General features: G+C 39.8%; 1 protein-coding gene and 1 long non-coding RNA gene across 2 annotated transcripts in view; one reads left to right on the top strand and one right to left on the bottom strand.

The window, feature by feature from the left end:
- Positions 1-855: 855 nt before the first annotated feature.
- On the bottom strand, positions 856-24,469 carry uba6 (ubiquitin like modifier activating enzyme 6). Its single transcript, XM_034187498.1, has 32 exons — positions 24,415-24,469; positions 23,898-23,939; positions 20,399-20,493; positions 19,847-19,875; positions 19,616-19,710; positions 19,404-19,515; positions 18,854-18,934; positions 18,622-18,744; positions 18,232-18,355; positions 17,748-17,851; positions 17,582-17,644; positions 17,147-17,223; positions 16,882-16,948; positions 16,606-16,749; positions 16,254-16,400; positions 16,090-16,170; positions 15,845-15,922; positions 14,574-14,755; positions 14,271-14,376; positions 13,026-13,115; positions 12,841-12,921; positions 12,460-12,588; positions 12,285-12,336; positions 12,103-12,166; positions 11,365-11,434; positions 11,175-11,246; positions 10,969-11,086; positions 9,272-9,465; positions 5,943-6,070; positions 5,326-5,413; positions 5,111-5,205; positions 856-1,140 (listed from the first exon to the last, which is right to left on the bottom strand). Exons 2-32 carry the CDS (start codon positions 23,936-23,938, stop codon positions 999-1,001), a joined length of 3,072 nt encoding a protein of 1,023 aa, XP_034043389.1. The 5' UTR covers position 23,939; positions 24,415-24,469; the 3' UTR covers positions 856-998.
- LOC117525607 overlaps positions 8,881-26,102 on the top strand; it is an 87,236-nt gene continuing 70,014 nt past the window's right edge. The window contains exon 1 of the long non-coding RNA XR_004565099.1: positions 8,881-9,042. This is a non-coding gene — a long non-coding RNA (uncharacterized LOC117525607). The remainder of the gene's footprint in view (positions 9,043-26,102) is intronic.

The raw sequence follows: 26,102 nt of genomic DNA, 5'->3' as shown, positions 1-26,102 counted from the left end.
CTGATTAACCACTTGCACCATAGCTTAACAGTGCTCAACTGTTTGACACAAGTGAGAAACTGACAATAAATACATCATAAATCAGCAAATAAGTCCTCAACAGCAAAGCTTTAAAAACACTAAAAAAAAAAAAAAACAGCAGGAGTGCGATCCAGACATCATACAGATTGTATTCTGTCAAAGTTTTCCTATCAAACAGCCACTGACCTCATGCGGTTACTAAAAAACAAATTTAAAAAAATGGATGTTACCTAAATGTGCTTGACGTTACGTGCACTTTTGACAGATGCTGAGCATGGCAGCTATGTGATCGTTTTACCCAGAGTACATTTTAAGAGGTGGTGACATGGTAATAGAGCACAATCATCTGCAAACAACTATGATCAAATTCTTTGGTGGTTCTGCCACTCGCCCAATTGAATACAACAAATACTGGCTTAACCTGTTTGTATAAGAGGTTATATTATGTTGACAACATTTCCAAAGCCAATGACGGGACTGTGGTGAAGAGGGAAGCAGGGCTGATCGACAGCTTATGTGACACCTGGCAGCCCCCCCCCTCGCTTTATCACTCCAGTGCTCCTCCCTCTATCCCTTATGGGGTGCAGCAGGTCAGAAATGGAATGAAAAATGCTGTGTGCAAGTTTCTGTAAACAGATTTACTACCACAAAAAGAAAAAAAAATAAATTCAATTAAGGCATCGACACAGTCAGAGCTGTGCATTTTTCCAGGGTAAAAAAAACAGAAACAAATCATATGTACACAAGTACAGTTAAGTGCTATGTAAGCAGCCTGCTATTCCACTGGCTCGAGCTGAGGCAAGAACGGATCACAAATGGATTTTCTTGCATGTCGTTGGTGTTTTTTTATTTGGGGTGGTGGAGGCCAGGAGCCATTCTGAGGAAATGCTCTTGAATGTGGCCCAGATTATTGGGGTACAACGATATACAAGAGTAGTAAGGACACAAGAGGTTTGAGTGTGACTGTTGGGAAGGTGTCAGGGTGTTTCTCCATCAGGACTGAAGTAGTACCGGACCGGAGGGCCGGGGAGATCTTCGTCTCCGTCTGCCTCCGGAGGAAATGATACAGTGAGGTCAACATAACGCCGATCCACTGATGGTTTGATCAGCTTCTGCATCCTGTAGAGAATCAGGGGGAATGTTAATATTATCATCAAAGTGTTAACATCAAAGCTTAACAGATCACTACAAAGTCATTTGAAAACATTAAAACACAAAACACTAAACTGAATTAGTGAGGATCGTTCTTATATTCAAAACAATACGATTCAAAGTACAGATGTGGTTGGAAGTTTACATACACTCATCATGGTCATTTGGGGCTGTTAATGATATCCTGGAACAGTTTTTTTTTTTGTTGTTGTTTTTAACCAGGGTGGAATTAATGCCCAGTATACATCATGAATGCACAAGTTCAATTCCATTTTAGATTTACTCTAATCTACACAGGGTCAAAATTATACAGTGTATCCAGAAAGTTTTCACAGCTTCACTTTTTCCACATTTTGATTTAATACAGCCTTATTCCAAAATGGATTAAATTTATTTTTCCCCCTCAACATTCTACACACAACACCCCATAATGGCAGTGTGAAAAAAAAAAATTGTTTTTTAGATTTTTGTAAATTTATTAAAAATAATAATAATAATAATAATAAAAACTAAAATTACATGTATGTAAGTATTCACAGCCTTTGCCATGAAGGTCAAAATTGAGCTCAGGTGCATCCTGTTTCCACTAATAGTCCTTGAGATGTTGCGACAGCTTAGTTGGAGTTCTATGACATCATCTCAAATCAACTGCTAGACGGCTGAAACCTTGCTGACAATTGGGTGTTCCAACATAACAATGATCCCAAACACACATCAAAACTGGTTGTTGGTTGGCTAAAGCACGCAAAAAATCTTACAGAACGGCCTTCCCAAAACCCCAACCTTACTGAAATTGGTGGCTATGCTAAAAAGCTGTCCATGCCGGGAAACCAACCAATTTAAAAGAACTCTACCATCAGCCCTCCTCTTCCCCGCCCCCACTCTCATACTCACCAGCTTCAGCTACAGTCTGAGCCACAGACTATTGTTCCTACTGAATTTTAAACAGCCATGGTCAGTGCAATTTTTACATCCCAGTTTACACTGTAATAACATGTCTATTGTTGTCTGATGCAACCTTATTGCACTCATTTTTATTTTTTATATTTAATCATTGCTGCTACTGCCTGGTTGTCACCAACGAAGTTTTGTTGTTTATTACAATGACAATAAAGTCTCTCATCTTATCAATTCAACTAGAGTCCGGGCCAATCCGAAAAAATATGGGTATCGGCTTCCGATACAGACAGAATTCATGGATCTGAAATTTCCTGTGTTTCTGCTAAATGATGGCTGCTCTCACCCTCCCACGTCCTTGCAGTTGAGCAGAGCAGCCCAACGCTGTGACTGCAGTTCAAGTGGAGAGCAGACACAGCACAGAGTAAAAGGGAAAAAAACTCCATCAAAATCTTTCAATAAATAATCCAGAGCTCCTCCTGTCCGCGTAGCTATGATACATTAAGAAATTAATGGTTTATTTTACAGTGGGAAGGCTTCGTGTTTCCAAAAATGAGGGAATGAGAGAGACACGGAGGAGGGCCCCCACCACTTCTCCTCGGCTCTCTCTCTTCCTCTTACAGAGAGAGGAGGAGGAGCTGATCAGTGTGAACAGCAGACTTATGTGCTACACGCTGTTAAAAAGCAGCGAAGCAATTTTAATAAACAATCATCTTCACCACACAGCCTCAGTGAAAGTGTCAAAAAACTGATTCAGAAAGTTTTTTTTTTTTAAATCCAGGTTTCATCTTTAAAAGAGCAGGTTTGACAATCAAATCAGTCCAGGTTCAGCTCTTATGCAAACAAGACAATTAAGGGTTATATTGTTAAAAAAGAAAGTAATGCAATCCTCAAAAATGTTGGGTGGGGGGGGAGGCAAAAAAACTGTCAAGATAACAGAAAAACTGCCTGGTTCACTGGATTAAAAGGTAGTGTTTCATTTTTGAAGAAGAGAGCAAATGCTATGTCTATCAAATATTAAGGTGTTTTTAACCTGTTCAATGTTATTTATTTTATTAACTTAGACTTTGACAGAAACATGCAAAAAATAACTTTGATATTACAAATATTACAATATAAATGTAATTTTGTCTATTAGTTTTGCTTTCAGTCCTTCTAAAACCACTAAAAATTAGTTAAAACGGGACTTGCCAAGAATGTTTAGAGGTATAAAACCCTATGGCTTCAGGGGGCTCCAATCCCTTGAGTGGAGCCCCCTGGGCCCGCAGCTGTGAGCCACGATCACATAATTTACCTGGCATTAAAATGGTGATAAAATTTTGACCAATAATGATAATAATATTAAAGCACACAAAGCTCTGGTATTGGAATAGTATCGTATCAGCAGATATCCAAACTCAGATATTGGGGTCGGATCGGAAGTGAAAAAAAGTGGATCGTGCATCCCTAAATTCAACCACAAAGAGGGGTCAAATATTCAGCCAAAATTATGCCTGAATCTTGCTGATGGCTATCAGAAGTGGCTGGTAGAGTTACAGCTTGCCAAGGGACATTTATCCAAATATTAGTGGGGGTGTATATACATTTTAGCCTGTATGTATAATTTTGACTCTGTATGAAGTAGAGAAGATCCAAAACAAGTTCAAACTTGTGTGCCCAATTCTCATTAACAATGTATACCTTACAATCATTCCACCCTGGCAAAAGAACAGTTCAAAGACAAAAAAACAAACAAACAAACAAACCCACAACTACCGTGACATTCATGCCCATGATGTGTGTACGTAAACTTCCAACCACATCTGTAACAAGTTTATCAAGCATTAACTAATGTCAAACAAATAGAACTGGTTATGAGTTTATGTGCACAAATCTGTTTTTTTTCGAGAATGCATGTCAACAGATCACCCAGGTTTGTCGTAAATCAACTACCGTATTGCCTTGATTAAACGCCTGGCCTTGAATAGTGGCCTGCCTCATTTAATGTCACAACTTTGTCTGAAAAAAAAAAAAACACCTGCCTTAAATAAGCTCTGTGCCTAATTTATGCTTCTACAACTCTGTAACTCCATAGCCGCGCAATGATGTCGATGTGGGCGTGACACTTTCCAAGTTCTCTGTCTCGTTGGTAGGTGTCGTCATGCAATTCACCACCGGAATAGTAGGGGCGTGACGTGGAGAACAAGGCAGCACTTCCTTTCAGCCTGCACCGCCACTGTTCCTAGTATATATAGAGTCTATGGTTCCTGGTCTTTTTTTTTTTTTCTTCCTTCCTTTTTCTGGATCAATTTATCCCTGCAAAATCAAGCCGGCAGCATGTGACTGAATTACTGCCATTCAACATATGGAGACTATTTCTCCTTGCTCTCTGTCTTTATACCATCTTGTCTAAGAAACTCTCAGGACTTTGTAAACGTCCTCCTCCCTCCTCTTAACAGTTTTGCAGTAAGAGCTACTTTTAGCCTTAGGGTGCTTTGTAAATACGGGCCCCGGGTGTTTAATCAAGGATATACAGTATACAATTTACAAAGCCAACTGAATGTACTGGTGATGATTTTTTTTTCTTTTTAATCTCAATTTTGAAACTAATTGAGATAATTTTTCTGGAACTGCCTTCTTTTTCACTCAGTTACTATTAAAGTAAAAATAAATCTACAGTACTTTTATGAAAAGAAAATTTCTAAATCAGATGAATACTTTGGCACGGCACACAACTCAAAAGAATCTGTTAAATCTCCTCTTAACACACACTAAACAAATTACATCCATCCATTTTCTATACCCAATTACTCCAATTAAGGGTCACAGTGCAAGGACCCTATCCCAGCAGCCATAGGGCGTGAGGCAGGGTACACCCTGGACAGGACGCTAGTCCGTCACAGGACCACATATACACAAACACATTCACACCCAAAGTGTTCTTTGTAGATTCTTATTTTCCAGTCTTACAAGGAGGCCATCATCTTCAGGAATTAAAGTGCGTTTACAACACCACCAACACAGAAATCCGGGTTAAAGAAATTAGCCTGTCACCACTTACGTCAGTTTGAGTCTCTTTGAGTGTCCTGGCATCACAGGCACATAGAGCATCTTCACACCGTAGACAACCATAGTGGGCTCAATTCCATACTTCTCCTGAAATACAACACATCACCGGTGCAGTGTTAAAGGTATACTATGATGAAAATGGTAACTTCACCAAAAACACCAACACACTGCCATTATTGTCTCTACATGGTGAGCAAAGTGTCTCACCCTCACTGCATTCATGAAGTCAGACAGAGTGAAGTCTTCGTGGCCAAAGATGGTCCAACAGTCCCAGATGGTGAAGTAAATATTGTTCCTGAAGAGTGATCAAAGAGCCGTTACTAATACTAACTCAAGTTCAAAATGTGCATGTTTATCACTTTCCTGCAATTGACAATTTCATTAATGACAATCTACTGCCAGTTTTTTATTAGGAAATTATTAATTTAGTTTACAGAAAGAGAAAATAACAAAATACACCTTTTGCTATTTCACAGAACCCATATGAATGATATCTTCACTTACATTTGTTGTTCAACCAACAAACCAAAACAGCAATATTTAATGTGTCATGATGTCAGAACAGCAGAAATGATATCATTTCAGGTGATACTATCATGGCGTACATGCCATTTTTTGGTAGGTGAGGGTGTATGAAAATTAGTTCAAGGGGTAAAAAACAAACAAAAAAGAAAAAAACAGCACAAATCAACATGATACTGTTTGATTGCAGGTGTAAGAAAATCTAAATTTTCAACAGAGCATAGCACAGCAATATTTTGTTAATGTGACAGAAGTTTATTTTTTTGTCGCTTTCAGCGTGGATGTGACTGTAGGTGTTCTACCTGATGAGTGTCCGTTTAATGGGAGCAGGCTCTGTCAGCACCACGACTGGGATGGCCAGGTTAAAGAAGCAGTTTCTGAAAGACTCAAAACTGTAACCTCCAACCACCTTCAGCAACTCTAGCGCCACCTGAATTTGTAAAAACACCACATGACGAAGCACATACGATAGAAGACGGTTTAAGAACCAATTCAATTCCAACACACAAAATACTGATGATTATATTAACTGATGTACAACCCCACTTCAAATGAAGTTGGGACGTTGTGTGAAATGTAAATAAAAACAGAAGACAATGATTTGCAAATCCTCTTCAATCTATATTCAATTGAATACACCACAAAGACAAGATATTTAATGTTCAAACTGATAGATATTTTTATTTTTGTGGACAGCAGACTTGCTTTTCAGTGGGGGGAGGGGGAAAAATATCCAAGTCAGGATATCTCCCCACCCCCATCCTTACGTGAGAAGGTCAGACATAACTAGGGAAGAACATGTACATCAGAATTGAGAGAATTTACACAAGAGAGGGGTCAGTCACTTCAGAATGGAGGATCTTGCTTCTATAGCCAACCTTTGTGCATCCACAAATACATATATTGTCAAGATGGGAATTGGCTTTTTATCAAATGGTCTATAATCAGTCAAGGGCAAGACCACATCCCTGTGATATACACTTTCATTGTTGTTTTCCACTTTGTCAGCCATCTGGGTAGGATGAAATGGGTGATAATGCTACAGAGAACTCAATTTTCAGGGGTGGGGTAAGATATCCAGGTCAGGATATCTTACCTCCTACCCAATCATAAGTGGGGAGGTCAAATAATACATGAGCAGAGAAGAAATTATAGATGTGAACAGAGAATTTACACAAAAGAGGGGTCAGTCACTTCAGAATGGAAGATCTTGCTTCTATAGCCAACCTTTGTGTGTCCACAAGTAGCTATGTGGTTAAGATGGGAATAGGTTTTCTATCAAATGGCCTACAATCAATCAGTCTAGGGCAAGACATCATTGAGACATATACAGTGAGGAAAATAAGTATGTCAACACCCTGTGATTTTGCAAGTTCTCCCACTTAGAAATCATGGAGGGGTCTGAAATTTTCATCGCAGGTGCATGTCTACTGTGAGAGACATAATCAAAAAAAATTTCTGGAAATCACAATGTATGATTTTTTTAAATAATTTATTTGTATGTTACTGCTGCAAATAAGTATTTGAACACCTGTAAAAATCAATGTTAATATTTGGTACAGTAGCCTTTGTTTGCAACTGCAGAGGTCAAACATTTCCTGTAGTTTTTCACCAGGTTTTCACACACTGCAGCAGGGATTTTGGTCCACTCCTCCATACAGATCTTATCCAAATCTTTCAGCTCCCTCCAAAGATTTTCTATTGAGTTCAGGTCTGGAGACTGGCCAGGCCACTCCACGACCTTGAAATGCTTCTTACGGAGCCCCTCCTTAGTTGCCCTGGCTGTGTGTTTGTGGTCATTGTCATGCTGGAAGACCCAGCCATGACCCGTCTTCAATTCTCTTACTGAGGGAAGGAGGTTGTTTGCCAAAATCTCGCAATACATGACCCCATCCATCCTCCCTTCAATACAGTGCAGTCGTCCTGTCCCCTTTGCAGAAGAGCACCCCCAGAGTATGTTTCCACCCCCATGCTTCACGGTTGGGATGGTTTTCTTGGTGTTGTTCTCATCCTCTAAAAATGGTAAGTGGAGTTGATTCCAAAAAGCTCTATTCTGGTCTGATCTGACCACACGACCTTCTCCCATTCATCCCCTGGATCATCCAGATGGTCACTGGTGAACTTCAAATGGGCCTGGACATGTGATGGCTTGAGTAGGGGGACCTTGCTGCCCAGCAGGATTTTAAACCATGACAGCATCATGTGTTACTAATGTAATCTTTGTGACTGTGGTCCCAGCTCTCTTCAGGTCATTGACCAGGTCCTCCTGTGTAGGTCTGAGCTTTCTCAGAATCATCCTTACCCCACAAAGTGAGATCTTGCATGGAATCCCAGACCGAGGGAGCTTGACAGTCATCTTGTGTTTCTTCCACTTTCTAATAAATAATCATAACAGTTGTTGTCTTCTACCAAGCTGCTTGCCTGTTGTGCTGTAGTCCATCCCAGCCTTGTGCAGGTCTACAGTTTTGTCCCTGGTGTCCTTAGACAGCTCTTTGGTCTTGGCTATGGTGGACAGGTTGGAGTGTGATTGATTGAGTGTGTGAACAGGTGTCTTTTATACAGGTAACAAGTTCAAACAGGTGCAATTAATACAGGTAAAGAGTGCAGAATAAGAGGGCTTCTTAAAGAAAAATTAACAGGTCCCTGTGAGCCAGAATTCTTGCTAGTTGGGAGGTGTTCAAATACTTATTTGCAGCAGTAACATACAAATAAATTATATTAAAAAAAAATCATACATTGTGATTTCCGGATTTTTTTATTTTTTAGATTATCTCTCTCACAGTGGACATGCACCTAAGATGAAAATTTCAGACCCCTCCATGATTTCTAAGTGGGAGAACTTGCAAAACCGCAGGGTGTTCAAATACTTATTTTTTTCACTGTAATTATCAATGTTGTTTCCACTCTGTCAGCCATGTATAAATCTGGGTAGGATGAAATGTGTGATAATACTGCAGCAGACTTGCTATGCAAGGGGTGGGTGGGTATTTCCCCCCAGGGGGGAAGATAAACTGGGACACCGGCTTCCTCCCACATCCAAAGACATGAAGGTTAGGTGGACTGGAAACTTTAAATTGTCCATAAGTGTGTGCGGGTGTGAATGTGTTTGTCTGTCTATATGTGGCCCTGCTACAGACTGGCGTCCTGTCCAGGGTGTACCACGCCTCACGCCCTATGACTGCTGGGATAGGCTCCAGCCCCCCATGACCCTGAGTTGGAGTAAGTGGTTGAAGATGAGTGAGTGGGTACTGCATAGTAAATCTGTATCAAGTAGAGTGACCATGCTTGAAGCAGACTAGTGTGGGAAGTCACAAAGACACCCATGACAGCTCTGACAGAATTATAAGCTTCTGTGGATGTAAGTGCAGAAACTCGGAATGGTGCAACATGTTCCTGCTGTATGTCCATTCACAGCTTTCTGTTGGAGTAGAAAATAATTGAAAAACATCAATCTGCAGCTGAAATTTTGCATGATTTTAAATACAACTTTTCAGATGCACAGAAATGGACTTCCTGAGTTTTACATCTGAACCCTTCAGATTGCTGTATGCCTGACATCTTTGAAATAAAGCAGTCATTGTGTTTCATGCACAAACATTGTGCACTGATGCATAAAAGGGATGGAGCTCACCAGTCCAGCCACTGTGGCTGTTGCCGTCGCAATAGCAGGGATAATCTTTCCGGCGATGCGTTTCGTCTTAAGGCGGTCAGCTGGCTCAATGGAGTACATCCTGGCTCTGAGAGCAGATGCTGACACAATAAAGTCTATGTGGCCGTTGCTGTCATCATCCTTTTCAAACTGCAGTGGATTCATCTGTAGCCGTTCTGCAGAGTGCACAGGCGACCATGAATATTCATATTAAACAAAGTAAGCGGACTGCATTTCTATAACACATTTCTATCTGAAGTAGATGCCCAAAGTACTTTACAATGACACTTCAATGTCAGTGTGCTGCTGTGAAAGGCCCTCAAATGCACCCCATGAGCAACTTGGGAATTAAAGACCTTACCCAAAAGTCCTTGGTGATTTTCTGGTCTGATGGGCTTTTGAATACGATACGATACGATACACTTTATTATCCCCTTAGGGAAATTTGTCTTGGACTCATGCTTAGTGCCTTTACAAAAGAAAAACAAACAAATACTAATAGAAACACAGCCACATCTATAACAAATTAACATGACAGGAAATCAAGAGAAACACCATAAGTGTTGCACAATTCCAGTTTTAGACATTACTGTTTAGCAATTTAATAGACATGGGGACAAATGAGTTTTTGAGTCTATTCAGTCTGCTCCGAGGGACTCTATACCTTCTCCCAGAGGGAAGGAGAGTGTACTCTGTATGGAGGACATGAGCTGAATCCGTCAGTATCTGGTCTCAAGTTCACCACGTTAACCTTTTAACCATCACCAACCATGAGCACAGGGATAACAGCGATAGAGAACTGGCCACCACGTGATAAAACAAGGTGGCACTTGAACTGGCTCATGTCTGGTCAAGTTTTATGTACCCAAGATTTTTGATAAAAACATGTTTGTAAGTTAGCACCCTAATCAGCATATCATATGTGGCTGTGAAAATGGGAAATTCCACTGTCCTGTGCCAATGGTGTACCTTGGGAGATCTCCAGAGGGCAGAAAAAAAAAGCTGTTGCTCATACCCATATTGCTAAGCTAACAATAGTAAATAAATAAATAGCAATTAATTTATTTATGATGAGTCAACATTTTTAAAGTACAACCTCACAAAGGACAAAGTACCCCATTCCCCCATTTTATCTTCATCATTGTGATGTTTTACCGCAGATATTCAATATAGCAATTAAGTAGATATTACCCAACCCAAATATAAATTTTGCTGACTAGCATTTATATATATATTTATATTAAAAAAAAAAGATGAAATTGCACAGTACTGATCTGCCATGTTTTCCCCACCTATGTCCACCCCTTTTTAATTTGATGTGCAGTTTATTTATTTTTTATTTTTTTATAATTTCTCTTTATTGCTGTTACATGTTAACTACTCTGCCATTCAGGCTATTTACAGAATGATTTGAAAACAATTTTACCAATGCCTATTTTCACTGTAGAAGTTAATCAAATGCTTTATTAAAACTACGTAAGAAAAGATCCACAACATTACTCTAGTTATAAACTAGAGGCAAACTGAAGTGTTGCACCTGTGAATGTTTTCACTCAGCCTACAATCTCAATGGCAGAATGAAAATATTACTAATATTTTCTGTGATAAAAGGAGACGTTAAACTGTTGTGGTTGTATCGAAATTAATGCTGTTGTGTTTATTGTTCATTTGTTGTATACCTGGCGTGACACTGTCAGCAGAAATGGCCTGCTGGAGCTGTAAGATGGCTTCTCTTTCCTCTTCGCTGCTCAGCGGTATCTGATCTGGCTTCCGTGCCGTCTCATCGGTCTCTATAGACTGAAGAGACAGATCCACAGAAATAATCTCAAAAACCTGCCATTATTCAGGGAGAAAACTCAATCTCAGGATCAAAGTGTGAGCCTACTTTCTCTGAAGGCTGGTACTCTGGAATCTTAACATCAGAGAGAATTCTGGCTACGGCCTCTTCAGAGAGATCCTGAGAGTGACAGAAGATAAAGTTTGTGATGAAAATACATCTCCTGAAGCTTTAATCCTGGAGTATAAATGATTGTTGATTTCTACAAAGTACACAGAATGTTTATTATGTGACCAACCTTGTCTGAGTAGGGGACATTATAAATCCCTGCAAAGAGTCGGGCTGTGCTGACGATGAAAGTGAAGTGCCTTATGAGGGGGGGAAAAAAGGGTTCAGTGACCTAATATGTTTAACACATCACACATGTTAAACATCATGTTTAACATGATGTTTAACGTTACTATCCACAACCCAAAAGCCTTGGATTATGTTGACACCCAATAGAGGATAATTAGGATTAAAACATCCCAGCAAACTGTAGTTGGAATGGGAGATCTCCCCAAATTTGTGCCTCAAGACAATCCTGTCTCAGAGGTCTACAGACAATTTCTTTGACTTCATGTTTGGTTTGTGCTCTGACATGTACTGTCAACTGTGGGACCTTATATGTAGACAGGTGTGCCTTTCCAAATCATGTCCAAGCAACTCAATTTACTGCAGGAGGACTCCAATTAAGCTGTAGAAACATCAAGGATGATCAGTGGAAACAAGATGCACCCAAGCTCAATTTTGAGCTTCATGGCAAAGGTTGTGAATACTTATATACATGTGATTTCATATTTATTTTTATTAAATTTGCAAAAAACTATTTTCACATTGTCATTGTGAGGTACTGTGTATAAAATTGAGGAAAAAATGTCATTCATTTTGGAATAAGCCTGTAACATAACAAAATGTGGAAAAAGTGAAGTGCTGTGAATACTTTCTGGATGCACCGCATATTGAATTAAACATACTTGTGTACAAGCATACTTACAAAGAGTCTTTCAAGTCAAATTCAATAGGTGCAGGGGGTCTTTTTGGGGATTGCCAAAACAAACCTAAACGAGAGGTGAAAAGGTTCATACATTCAATGCTTTTAAAAGTTTTTGTGTTATTTGCATCAAAACATTTTAAACAAACTGGTCACTCTGCTGTATTAAAAACGTAAATGCATACTTCCATCTTTTAACCGTGTGTCCAGGGGGAAGGAGTGTAAAAGTTGCAAGGCCTACAAAAACCACCAGCAAAGAACACTGCATATAAGTGGGTGCAGATTACAGACATACTCGTACAGTCTGTTCTTTCTTCAGTCAATATACAGAAGAGTAGATGCGCAGGTCAGAAAAATTACCTTCCTCTTGAAATATTTTTCAAATTTCACACGGGCAATAATGATGCACTGCTGCCACTGGTTAGGTCGCCTGCTCAGCAGCTTAACCACCTGGAATGACCCCTCTAGATTTTCCCCTGCCTCCATCCTCTGCCCAAACACAAATCACAGCTCAAATCATACAGCCAGTAAATTTACACACAACTGACACCTGTCAGTTTGTGTCTTGTGCAAATGCAGTTTTGACTTCAGTAGACAGTTTTACTTATTCATGATAAACCAAAAACTATTAATAAAAGTCCATAGCATCTATTATTATTTTAAACAATCAACTGAAGACTGACTTGAAAAAAGAGAGAGAATATAAGAACTACCACATTATGTGACAGTCAAAGTTATTACCTGCAGCACCACTTCAGCTGAGGAGTGGGACTGCCAAAAGGAGTTGTACACTGACGGCTTGTGGACAAACGCATTCTCAAACTAGAGACATCAAAACCAAATGATTCAAAATTAGGAAATTATACCAGCAGATACTTGCTGAAATGTAATGAAAAAGGAACAACTGTTGGTTTAAGCAGGCAGACCTTGTCTCTTGCCCACTGGATTGTGTGCTCTATGATGGAGGGGAAGGACTTTAGGGTACAGAAAGGGATTTCCTCTTCTGGGGGGTCCCTCTGGGGGAGAAAGACATTTGTACAGAGTCAACTGACTAAGTAACATTCTTAAAAAGAGCATTTCCACCTTCACAATGTTTAAAATGACATGGACTGGACTGTAGGCCATGGTGAGTCCCATTGAAGTCACCATGTTTTGGTACACCACAGCACATCGTCGAGGGCCGGGAAACATTTGTCCACTGTCTTCATTTGCAGTGTTGCATCATGACAATGCATTGTTGGGTGTTGTCAATACGCTGTTAGCAGTGTTGTCATGCTGTGATGCACTGCTTCAGCCTTAACACCCCTTTTTACCCCCCCCCCAGGACTTGACCTTGGTTTTGGATGCTTTGGTGCTGAAGTTTCAAAGCCTTGGTCATCTCAAAAAAATTCAAGGCAGTTTTAAAGGTACATGGTGTTTTGTCATTTTCACAATTTAAGAATCTCAACAATCGGTACAATACGGAATACTAGTTTTACAAGAAATAATTGCTGTTCATGAAGTTACTTTCACACTTCATAATTTATAAAAGTCCAAGTTCTTTGTCTCCTTTGGTGTAAACCTCCATCTTTGTATAATACAATTTCTTTCTTTCTTTATTCCTGGGCCTTGAGGGATCAAAGCCTCAGCCTTTAGGGCTCACACCATGACTACAACACTGTCTGACGATTTATTGACAGCCTCTTTCCAATTCATGACTATTCTTGGCAATATGTGAGAAAAAAAAAAAAAACATACCACAAATCCCACCAGAGAGCCCCAAGATGTGGTCAAGGTCACATGATAGACATCCATCCTCTTCAGCAGCATCCACCATTCATTATTACCCATAAAATGATGAAAATACACAGCTGACTACATTTATATGCGATTATGGCAGGCTGTCCTTCACAACATGTGATTCTTTCTGATATTTTGTCAGATCTAACAGAGGTCTTGTGACACTGCCACCTCGTACTGCCAGCTCTGTCTTAGCGCTGACAACACGACGTGGCCGGTGGAAAACTTTTCATGCCAAACAGCCAAGGACTGTCAAACCACAGTTTGAGGTGGTTAAGCTTATACTGTAAATCTTTACAATTTGTGAAAGTGGAAACCCCCCTTTTGGTCTGAAAAGAATTGAAGAACATATTCCCATCAAAAACGATCATTGGATCTACTGTCAGACTCACATGGCTATTGTATGATTCTGTCAAATTTGGCAAAATGATTTCTGTGTGTCCTTTAGTTCCCATGGTGCCCGAGTCCAGGAGAGCTTTCTGATTAGATACACAGCGGCTAAAAACAAAACAAACACAAAAGTGAGTGCATAAAGACAATTTCGGCAGCTACACAATTAAGTAATTATTGCTTGTGGATTATCATCATGTCGCATGAGGTATATACTGGTAATGATAAAAATATAATATTTAGAGTTTATAGGTAAAAACAGTCAATAACACCAAACTCTCTCATCTCTTGAATTTTTCACTGACCTGTCAACATATCTGCGGGCCTCCACGTTGTCCAGCGCGGTGACCACAAGGTGCATACGAGAGTAGAAGGAGTCATTGTAGATTCCTTCAGTGGCCGGACACACCTTGTTGAAGTGAGCCTCCACCTGCAGGTCTGGGTTAATCTCCTGAGTGGCTTCTGCTGCTGTGGTGCTCTTGGGTTTCTGAGAAAGAGAAAGTCATGGAATGAAATTTGATTTGTATGTACTCAAGGGGGATTGGGGGTCAAGATGTTTTAATACTGACATACTCTGGATGTGATAAATGAGTGCTCTCATATTGAATGTCTGTTGGTAATAAAAGTGTCCGTTCAGCTGCTCCCCCCTACTCGGGGTTGCCACAGCAGACCCCAGGTGCATCTGCATGTTGAATTGGCACAAGTTTTACACCGGGTGCCCTTCCTGACTCAACTCCACATTACATGGAGAAATGTGGCAGTGGTGGGGTTTGAACCAGGAACCTAGGTTTGAATATTTATATTTTCTTACAAAACAGCACAATAATAATGTACATCGTTTCTCCAAACTCGGTAAGATGCGTATCACTGTACCGCGTATACTTGATACATATCACGGCAGATATAATTATGTGCTTAATACTGCTTATATAAATTTTACTGAAATGCATGCATAAATTGTAGCGTGGTGTTGGTGTATAGCCTCGCTTTTTAATACTTTAGTTATACTGCTTTAATGTGTGTTGTATTAATATTTTTGTTTGCACATTTCTGCCTTTTCTTTGTATTTACCCCATCCCAAATTGACTTCACAACCTACACATTTCAAAGCTAGAATCCCCCAAACAGACCCATTTATTTATATCCACTACTTAAAAAAAAGAAGATACTGCATCACATCCCACTTTGGGATGTTAAGCGGAAACGTTATTATTATTATTATTATTATTATGAGTGTTACTACTGCAGGGGCGGTGGCCAAGCCGTTAAGTGTGCTTGTTTCCAGTGAAGAAGGTTCAAGGCCACCCCTCTCCACTCTCCATGAAATACGGAGTTGCGTCAGGAAGGGCATCCGGCGTAAAATGTGTGCCAAATCAACACGACCCTACTCCTGGTCTCACTGCACTGCCAGATGAGAAGATTACAGACACTGCACTAAATCTAATTTTTGTCTACATTAAAGTACATAAAATTGAGGTGTTGGAAGGTACGTTCATGTAAAGCTGAAGATAAAAAAAATGAAGGAACAAAAGTGGTATAGTAGAAAATAGGGATGAAAACATAGATGTCTATTTACCTGTATGTGATGTGGTCTGAAAAGAAACTGACGGTTGAGATTGGATTTTTCTATGAGGTCTGGGTCTGTGGTGCACACCTGAGTGGACATACACAGCCGTATGTTAATTAGCAGCTTGCAACAATTTTACAATCGTCAACTCTATTATTATAGAATCATGCAACAGAGGTTGGAGCATTAACATGAGATGTAGAAGAAGAAATACAGACTGACTGAAACACAACAAGGAGTGAAAGAATACTCACCTCTCCTGAGTTCTTCGCCAATCCTACCCCAAGCAGGGCAAAATTTTTCAGCATCTCACAGCCTATGGCACCACAGCCCACCTGCAATGTAAACCACGGTAAGACGTATGCAGAAAAACGTCAGATCATTTACATAAAAGAGCATCTGGACACTATGTCCTTACCATGAATACCCTGAGCTTGTGCAGTTCTAAACACTCTGATTCACCAATGCAAGCTCGCAACCCATCATAGCGGTCACCCCTGGGAAAAAACTCCTCAGTAGAAAGAGACTGAAGTGGCCTGACTACCTCAATCACATCTAGATAAAACTTAAAGAAGACACAGATGGAGAGCAGGTTATTTTTTTAATAAGATACTAACACAACACTGACGACATCCTGAACATTTCAGTGGTCAGTGAGTACCAAAAAATTCAAGGGGAAACACTGAGTAATAGTTCTGCAGATCTGCATAAAAGCACATTTTCACGTCTACAAAGACGTTTGGTTGGACAGTTTCAGAAGTGTGAATTACCCACTGCTGTAGAGGTGCAAACTTCCCTGTGATGGCCTTCAGAATTTCCTGGCTGACTAGGCCTCCGACAGCTGCAGCTAAAGGAGGGAGAGCGCCCCTCGCTGTCCTGGACAAGCAACGTACCAACTCAGCATTCACAGGAGCCTGGAGGGAAACAAGGACAGAGGCAGGAAAAGGTAAAAACAGAAGCTTACAATCATCTGTCAGAGGGTGTGTGTGTATATACCTGCAGGTTCAAGAATAACAATATAAAAGGATATCAAGAAAGCAACTTACTTTATTCTTGATTGTAGCATTAACTTCCTCTGTAAGCTTCAATAAAACCTCAGCATCCTGCAAACATCTAGAAGTGTGAAAAAAAAAAGTGTTACGCCTGAAAATTTATATTTCAACAAATGTCACACACTAAAGAGCACCTTGTTAAGTACACTTAAACCATCACTTCACATGTAGACAAAAAAAGAACATGTTTTGATTGAATTACATACAATAGGGGATTAGCATAAATCAACACAAGGAAAAGCAGATAGTTTTTCTTTACCCAATATTTGGAAGTCTGCTGTACTTCTCCTGGAAGATATCTAGAGCCAACATAGCTGCATGGATTTGTAGTGGAGCCTGAGCGGCAGATCAAAAACAAGATTCTGAGAAAAGTGCTGATGACTGAACTCGTCTAACAGGCAGCGAGCACCGATATAGTCCGGTTATGTTTGCATTATCTGTCTTAAATGAGATTACATTAGTGATACGTGACACTGAGTAAGCATGTATGTTGAAGGAATGACAAAGCCATCATTCCTTAAGCAGATTGGTTAGTATGCAGGTTGTTCCATGGAGGATCATTTTATAGTACTAATGTGCTTGGTTAATGAGGCAGCTTCGTGAGATAAGAAAACCAAGGTTATCTCCAAAGTTAGCTCCCAAACCACTAATCTCGCTTGCATACAGAAGGCCCCGATTCTTTTTAAACACTCACCTCTGGTTTACTGAAGTCTGGGATCAAGACCTGAGGATTATACAACTGTCTCTCCAGTGTCTCCTGCAAAACATACATGTGTATAAATGAAGGTGTGAATACACAAATGGTTTTAAAAAGAATGCATCTTTTTGAACTGACAACATTTTCATAGACTTAAACGTACAAATCTGTAAGTTTTAGGCATTTTCACCAGGGCAAAGAAACCTCCATGTACATACGGTTGAAGATGGGATGTGTCTCCTACTGCAAAACTGTGAGGGGAAAGCACTAATAACACACACATGCACATTAAAAAAATAAGAAAGAAAAACCACACACAAATTGCACGTCAACAAAGCAATTCATGAACAAAGTTCAAGTACACACCAATGAACAAATAATGATTAAAAAAATGAATAGCCTAGAAAGCCTGCAGAGTTATATGAATGAAGACTTCTTTCTTTTACTGTGTGGTGCATTTAATAGATGTGTACACCACAATGATACCAGAACCCACCAACCATTAGATGAATGAATGGATGACATTATTTCTTTTTATTCATGAATAATTTATCATATACAGAGAACACATGTACTTATACCAAATCTCCAAACTTGGGAGTAAAAGCTTTGCAATTTTAGCAGACGTCTGCACAACGCAGGCATACCTGAAACCTGTTGCACAGTGCTGTTCAGTTCCACCATACCATGAACATCCCTGAAGACAACACTTTGACCATTTTGCAGGCCATGGGGCTGGTTATCCATGCAGGTTACTACACCTGGACTGTCCTGAAACAAGACAATGAAATTTTCATGACCACGGGAAATCCTTAAGGACTGATAAATTACCATTCTTCTACTTGCAATTCTGAAATGCAAAAACAATTTTTCTCTTATCTACAGCTACGTAGCCTAATGTATCAATCTATATCTGACATTTGTAACATTGTCCCCATAAACTAAACATAATCAGAAACAATTTACATCTGTGAAATTCATCAAAGAAAAGATGGGACTGTTCATTCTGGGATTTCTGTTAAATCAGTTCACAATACCTGAGTGATACTTTGGATAAAAATCTCTTTAGGCTCTTCTCCTGTAGGATCTGACACCTCAAACTCATCCCCAAAGTCACAAAACACCCGCACACAGATACCATATGCATCACAGGCAATAAACTGGAAAGGACATGAGGCAATAGAATATGGTTATTTTACTGTCTGTGCTTACGAAATGTCTGAGTTCATGCTCTGTATATTTATAACCACTATAGGACTGTAGACCTACTCTAATGGGGGGGTGTTGCAAATGACAGAATTCATTCACTCTCTTTTGTAAGCTTAGCCTGGCTTCAGTCAGAATCACACACTGAAAGAAAGCAGAAAACACAGTCAGACATTAAAATTTAATTTCATTCACAAAGGCAAAACGCAAAGCTTTTAATGATCAAGCAAAATGTTGAAAAAAACAAAAATCATCCTGTCTGTCAACAACTCACTACTAACCTAGCACCACATGTGGAAATCATCTTCCACAGCTTATATGGAATGTGACATGTTGGCACCATTTGCATGTGCGTTATTTACTGCATCAAGTGGAAAATCAGCATCCACAACCTACAGTAGCCAACCACTGAACAGAACAGTTTTGGTTTTAAGTTAACACGGGTGAAATCTTCATTGCATCCCAAAATCAAGGTTGTGTGCAAATGTGATATACAGACATCCACTGGCCCGTATTTATGTGATACAGTATGTGGACTGTGCCCCTTTGTGGTGAATGCAAGTATCACAAAAGCTGAAAGACAAACACTCTCCCTGCATTAAAGAGAACTTACCTGATAGTTTTTAAGAAAGCTCAGATCAGTGTTGTCATCAAGAGTATATGAAGACATGTCCACATGGACATAGGGATTCAAGTCTGCGACCCGAGAGCAAACTGCCTCTACCCTGTTGGTGGCAATAAGACACAGTCTTATTATTTTATGGATTATAAACAAAGTACAGGTTTGTGATATTCCAAATAATCCAGCACCATGATATGCATTACCTCTTCTTCTGGCTTAACACATCATCTTTGCGAATAAAGAAGTTAGAACCCAGATCCCAGGTCTCGCATTGCTTAGTGTCATTCAGGGTAACTGACTGTACATACACATGCAAAAGGAAGAAAAAATGCACAGATTTGAACATACACGTAAACACTACTATGAAAACAAATCTGAAATGTTATATAATATACTGGTGTTGGACAGCTATAACATTTGCAAAGTGCACATACCTTCACACCAGCCAGAACAATATTCTTTGCTGCAAAAAAATACAAAAGTGGTCAGTGTAAAATCATGTCTGATATTGTGGTTACAGCAAGAATACATAACTGCTATATTATTAAGGGACTGTGTCCATACAGCGTTTTTGTGTTGGGATTTTTTCCTACTGGAAAAGCACTTTGTGAACGGCCAAACACTCTCTTCCCAGCGGTTTCAGCATTCTCAGTGAGGGAGGATAAAATAATAAAACTGCTCCTTGTGACCTATTTCTATGACAACAATAAGTATATAAACAAGGACTACCTTATAATGTACAGTGATAAAACGTACTGACCCACAGCAAGAATTGAGCATTGGTCCAATCTGCTATCACAGATATGTTCAAATGTATCAAATGAAAAAAGAAGCTGGTACACACACACACACACACACACACACACACACACACACACACACACACACACACACACACACACACACACACACACACACACATATATGGACATGAGGCTTAAGTCATGTTATAATAACGTGGTGCAAAAATGCATGAGCTTGCCTACCTATTTCTATGCCCAGTCCTCCCATTCCACTGAGAAAGACTGAGGATTGAGCCATCTGATGCATAGCGGTGTCTCCCAGCACATAACGCTGACGACTGGAAGGACATTAAAAAAAAATAAAGACTGTGTGGGCATGTGCAGATCCAGAATGAAAAGCGCAAACCTCCGCCAACACTAGTTTCAAATTTCACAAATTTTTATCTTGGAAAATATTTTCAAGGTGAAGCTCCTGTTAGAAGTGGCTTTTCATAAGCTAAATATGACATGAAATGTCAGGACTCAGGAGTGTGTACTTATTTCATGCACATGAATCAAAGCTTTTTTGTGGTGTTAGTAAGGTTAGACCTTACTTGTGTGAAGTGCCTTGAGGCAACTTTGTTGTGATTTGGTGCTATATAAAATGAAACAAATTGAAACTGAAGAGTTGTCAGGTTTGTTTTGTTTTTCAACTTTTTATGATTTCTGAATTCTTTTACAGATAATTTTCACAGAACATTGGCTATGTCTGCTATGCACAATTTGTCATTGCTTTTTGGCACTTGGTGTTACGGTTTGAGCTAAACCAGAGACAAATTGAATCCCAATAGCAAACAGCCAGGACACAAAGGCATGAGTTACAAAAATTCAAGTTGCTTTAATAATCCAAAAGGGTGAGCAAAAACAAAACACAAGCAGGTGCAGAGAGGTTACAACAAAACAAAGAGTCCAACGCTAACACAGGGTGGAGGAATTCCGAGAGGTGCGATGGAGTGGATTAAACCAAAGACAGCTGACAAAAAGCTGTGCAATTAACCAAACAGGGTACTTACAAGCCACAACAAACAACGGAGAGACCACAAGCAAGAAACAACGTCACACAAGCGAAATATAACGTTTAATTAACTGAACGACAAAGGAAAGGCAAAACGGAGTGGCTTAAAAGCAGTAAAACAAATGAGTAACGGGTGCAAACTAACAGAGCCATCATATTTCTAAGGGCCCTGTCGCACACTGATGATTTAGCCAGCGTATGCCGACCATATTAAAAATGCTGCATATGCTGGCGTATGTCTAATAAATTATGCAGCTGTCACACCTTGATGATTTAATCAGCGTATGCCAACACTCCCGTTTCCACCGAGTATTTCGGATCGGTACTGCACAGTGTAGTGTGGGTCAGAAACGTTAAGTCTGGCTTGCTTTGTTTCTACCGCTGGCAGAACCCTTAACACTTAAATATTGACAAGCACGTCATCGAGAGCACATAAATTGTCGCTCGGCGTCTCTGATACACGCGGAGGCAAAACAGAGTAATTTAATATTATTTCACTTTATGTTTTCTTGGAGAATCATGGGATTTATTTTCATCACATGCAGACTGCTGATGAATCAGCTGATGGCTGTGGTAAGCGCTGCCATGAATGAATGAAGCAATGTGACTCCTTCAAAGCACCGGTGTCGCAGTCTGATCGGTGCCCCCCTTCTGACCAAGACACCGGCATCCTCAGGCTGAGAAACGCACCTGGAGCAGAAAACCACAAAGGGACTTACTTTAAGATGCTACGTTTTCAGCCATGACAAGGAATTATTATTACAGTATTTTCAGACGTCATTTTCCAAACTCAGGGCACTTTATGTGGAAGTTTTCTTCAGGCTGTGATGATGAATCTGACTGAAAGAACAGGCAAGATTAAGACTTTATATTTACTCCGTGTGTGAATGGTTTTAATATTCAAAACAGTCTGTTTGCATCAGTACTGCAGCTTTCAGCCAATCAATAGACAGTATTAATGGATATTTCAACTTATGAGTAAATTACAAGAAACGTGTGTCAACAATTGCATAATTTAACTACAACATATGTCCCGCATGTGCAAGACGTATGAGTCATACGCTGGCCTACGTCAAAAATATTGTGCATGCCCAAAATTTTTTGAGGTATTCGGCAAATTACAACATATCAGCGTGCTTCAACGTGCTCTTAACTTATAAAGAAATTACCCATAACTTATTAGTCGTACACCAGCGGTTTAATACTGTCGGCATATGCTGGCTAAATCATCAAGGTGTGACAGCAATGTTACATGCAGTTTACAAATACTACAAGAAACTATTTAATTGTATAGCCCACTTTTTGGTAAGTACACACAGTTGTCATCATCCAACTAAAGGGTCCAGAGATAAAATCCTGAATCCTCATGATTATATGTTGATTTAAAATGGTAGTTTGCCACGCTTTTTATCATTTTCCTAAGCAGTAAGTGACTTTGGATCAATGTATCTGCCAAATGCACAGGTGTAAGTCCGGGATGAAGGACATGAGACTGTGCTCCATCCATCAGTGTGTGTTTATCCATGCATCAAATTTCATGTCAACACTACAACCATATGATAAAAAAGTTGTGAAATTTGGCACACTTGTGTGGGACAGCCCTGACATTCTTTTCACCAAGTTTCATGTCTGCACCTTTAGCACAGTAGAACCAGTATCAGGTCAAATTTGGAGGTGTCTTTGGTGTACACCCATGCAACCTTTGAACCATGTACCTGCTTATTAAAATTCAGGTACCAGTGAATTCCTTCTGCACGCTCTGAAGGCCGAAATCGGTCATTTTTGTCATAAGTGGTGCAACTAGGCTGTCCAATTTCAAAGGCTGCATGTCAAGTGGCAATGTATACAGCCTTCTTTCCCCAGAAAATAATGTATACAAAAGGCGTATCCATCATAGCCCAAACAATCCCATGAGTCACTGCAATTTTTTTTTTTCCTGAAGACAAAACGGATGGTAAATTTAAAGACAAAATGACACTTTTAGGCTCCATATGTACACTTTGTTAATAAGTAATATTTGTATGTAAAGCATAATAAGTGTTGAAAAATGATTACTAAACTACAAGTTACACTCATTTCGCACATGCAGTTGTCAAACTTGCCAGGTGACACAGGGGAGGGGAGGAGATATATAATGACACAATAAACTGCCCAGTGGGCTGGACTGTCTTATATTAGAACAGTTTGTTCCAACTTCCATTGTGTCTGAAGGAATGAAGCTTGAACAGTCTTGTGGACAAAGCCTTTAGAAAGATGCAGACACTGAATTGGGACACAGCTTATAACATCATTTGCTACAATACCAGATAAAAGATTAAAAAAAAAAAAATCTTGCAGCCTCAATTTACCTTGTTATGTGTTATGGTCAAGATTAGGGATATATTAGAAAAACAGCCAATGTGTGGCATTTGACCATTCAACCAGAAGTGCTGTATGTGATACATCCAGGTTTGGCTCTCCAGCAGCCTTTAATTTATAGTATTCATAAATGATAAGCAGCATAGTGATCATGGACAAGCTTGTCATTTTTAGTTGCAATTCCGTTTTATAACTTTTTGTAAGAATGAGGACTGTCCATCACAATTTTCCAGATGTCATGAATGACTCATTTTTTGTCCCAAGCTCACATTTGAAATGTTGACAGCAAAGCTTTTTATTTGACTGTCGTATTTATAGCAATGAACTTGCCTGTAAAGAGAATCGTCAATCTCCATGGAGTCTGCAGCCATGCTGAGGAAGGAACGAAGCACCTAGTGATTAACAGCTGTAACTGTACTTATAATGTGTATAAACTCGCAACATATTTGACTGAGTAGTTAGAAAATAATGACTGGTGTCGTCACCTTTCTGTAATTAAATTTGTAACTAATCAATAATAACCTGCTCTTATAAGGAAAGTTAACCTGACAACTGTGGGCTGTATTCTGAAGCAACAGGGGAACTTTTACGAATTAAAATCAGCCAATAGTCAGTGTAATTAGCTCATACTGCTAGCTAAGCGTTAGCATATACGGCTAGCTAGCATTAAATCCCCGCTGACGCCTGGGATTCCAGCTACCGATAAAAGCTTAAAAAACCACTGAAAGAAGTGACACGCAGGCTACAAAAATCCAATTAAAGCTGCCATTCAAATATCAAAATTTACACAACTACTAAGGGAAACGGCGATAAATATTTGGGACAATTTTAAATCACACGCAGGTACCTCAGGTTGCGCGAGGAGGAACAGTGAATGAATGGCTCCGACGGGTTGAAAGCTTGGAGTGCTTCCGGGTTAGTGCAGTCACGTGACCCAAACTCAGTGCAGTTCTGTATGCTGTCAAACAACACACGTCTGTCAGGTAATCACTTTTTTTTTTTAACGCGTGTCCTGTATGTCAATTATATGGCTGTAGTCAGCATCATACATTCGACTGAGATGCAAAGACGAAGGATTGTTGCACTTAGATAAGTAGTTACATTGTTGTAGATGGTCAAGAAAAGAACCGCAGTGAAGTTAGTTTTACGTTGGATATTCGACAGATATTCGCTCCGGTTTACCCTGTACTTTGCTGCGGGTAAACCTCTTCGCTCCGGCGACAGCGCGACTCTGAGCAAGCCACTCTAACATTTCAAGTGCACCCGTATTGCAGACTTTACAGTAAACACAAGGAGATAGAACACGGCTACGGCGAGTATCAACTTCCTGTTTTCAAAATAAAAAGGTGGGATATTCAAACCAGAGATGATGATGTCCATTCAGCTGCTCCCGGTTTGTTCTTGCTCGCCACAGCAAATACAGCCAGATCCGAGATATTGTGTTTAAGGCTACTGAGAAGCTGTTGAGCTAAAATACTAATATTTACATATAAAAATTAATTAAAAATATGAACAGATTTAAAATGCAAAAACAAGAGGCGTATCTCATACAGCCAGTGGAGCACTATGATTCCACACTGATTTTGAGTCAATTGATCACATGACCTGGAAGCTCTTGAGCTACAACCCAAATGTAAATAAAACCAGAATACAGTGATTTGCAAATCCTCTTCAGCCTATATTCAATTGAATACACCACAAAGACAAGATATTTAATGTTCAAACTGATAGACTTTTTTGTTTTTGTGCAAATATTTGCTCATTTTGAAATGGATGCCTGCAACATGTTTCAAAAAAGCTGGGACAGTGGTATGTTTACGACTGTGTTACATCACCTTTCCTTCTACCAACACTCAATAAGCATTTGGGAACTGAGGACACTAATTGTTGAAGCTTTGTAGTACCCGCACTCTTTTACTACGAAGCCACGCTGTTGTAATACGTGCAGAATGTGGCTTGGCATTGTCTTGCTGAAATAAGCAGGGACGTCCCTGAAAAAGACGTTGCTTGGACGGCAGCATGTGTTGCTCCAAAACCTGGATGTACCTTTCAGCATTGATGGTGCCATCACAGATGTGTAAGTTGCCCATGCCATTGGCACTAACACCCCCCCATACCATCACAGATGCTGGTAACAATCTGGATGGTCTTTTTCCTCTTTTGTCCGGAGGACACGACATCCATGATTTCCAAAAACAATTTGAAATGTGGACTCATCAGACCACAGCACACTTTTCCACTTTGCGTCTGTCCATTTCAAATGAGCTCGGGCCCAGAGAAGGAGGCGGCATTTCTCAGTGTTGTTGATTTGTGGCTTTCGCTTTGCATGGTAGAGTTTGAACTTGCACTTGTAGATGTAGCAATGAACTATGTTAACTGACAATGGTTTTCTGAAGTGTTCCTGAGCCCACGCGATAAGATCCTTTACACAATGATGTCGGTTTTTAATGCAGTGCCGCCTGAGGGATCGAAGGTCATGGGCATTCAATGCTGGTTTTCGGACTAAATTTTGCTCATGTTGATCAGTGAGTGAAC

This window comes from Thalassophryne amazonica, chromosome 15, assembly GCF_902500255.1.
Source record: "Thalassophryne amazonica chromosome 15, fThaAma1.1, whole genome shotgun sequence".
Classification (NCBI taxonomy): Eukaryota; Metazoa; Chordata; class Actinopteri; order Batrachoidiformes; family Batrachoididae; genus Thalassophryne; species Thalassophryne amazonica.
The sequence above is the reverse complement of the archived record's forward strand: the minus strand, read 5'-3'. Positions and strand labels throughout refer to the sequence as shown.

Coding starts and splice junctions, on each gene's coding strand:
- uba6 (XM_034187498.1), bottom strand. CDS start 23,938: ATGGCTGCAGACTCCATGGAGATTGACGATTCTCTTTACAG. Junction 17,224..17,581: donor CAGACTTCAGTAAACCAGAG/GTGAGTGTTTAA, acceptor TCTGCCGCTCAG/GCTCCACTACAAATCCATGC. Junction 16,750..16,881: donor ATGCTACAATCAAGAATAAA/GTAAGTTGCTTT, acceptor GTTTCCCTCCAG/GCTCCTGTGAATGCTGAGTT.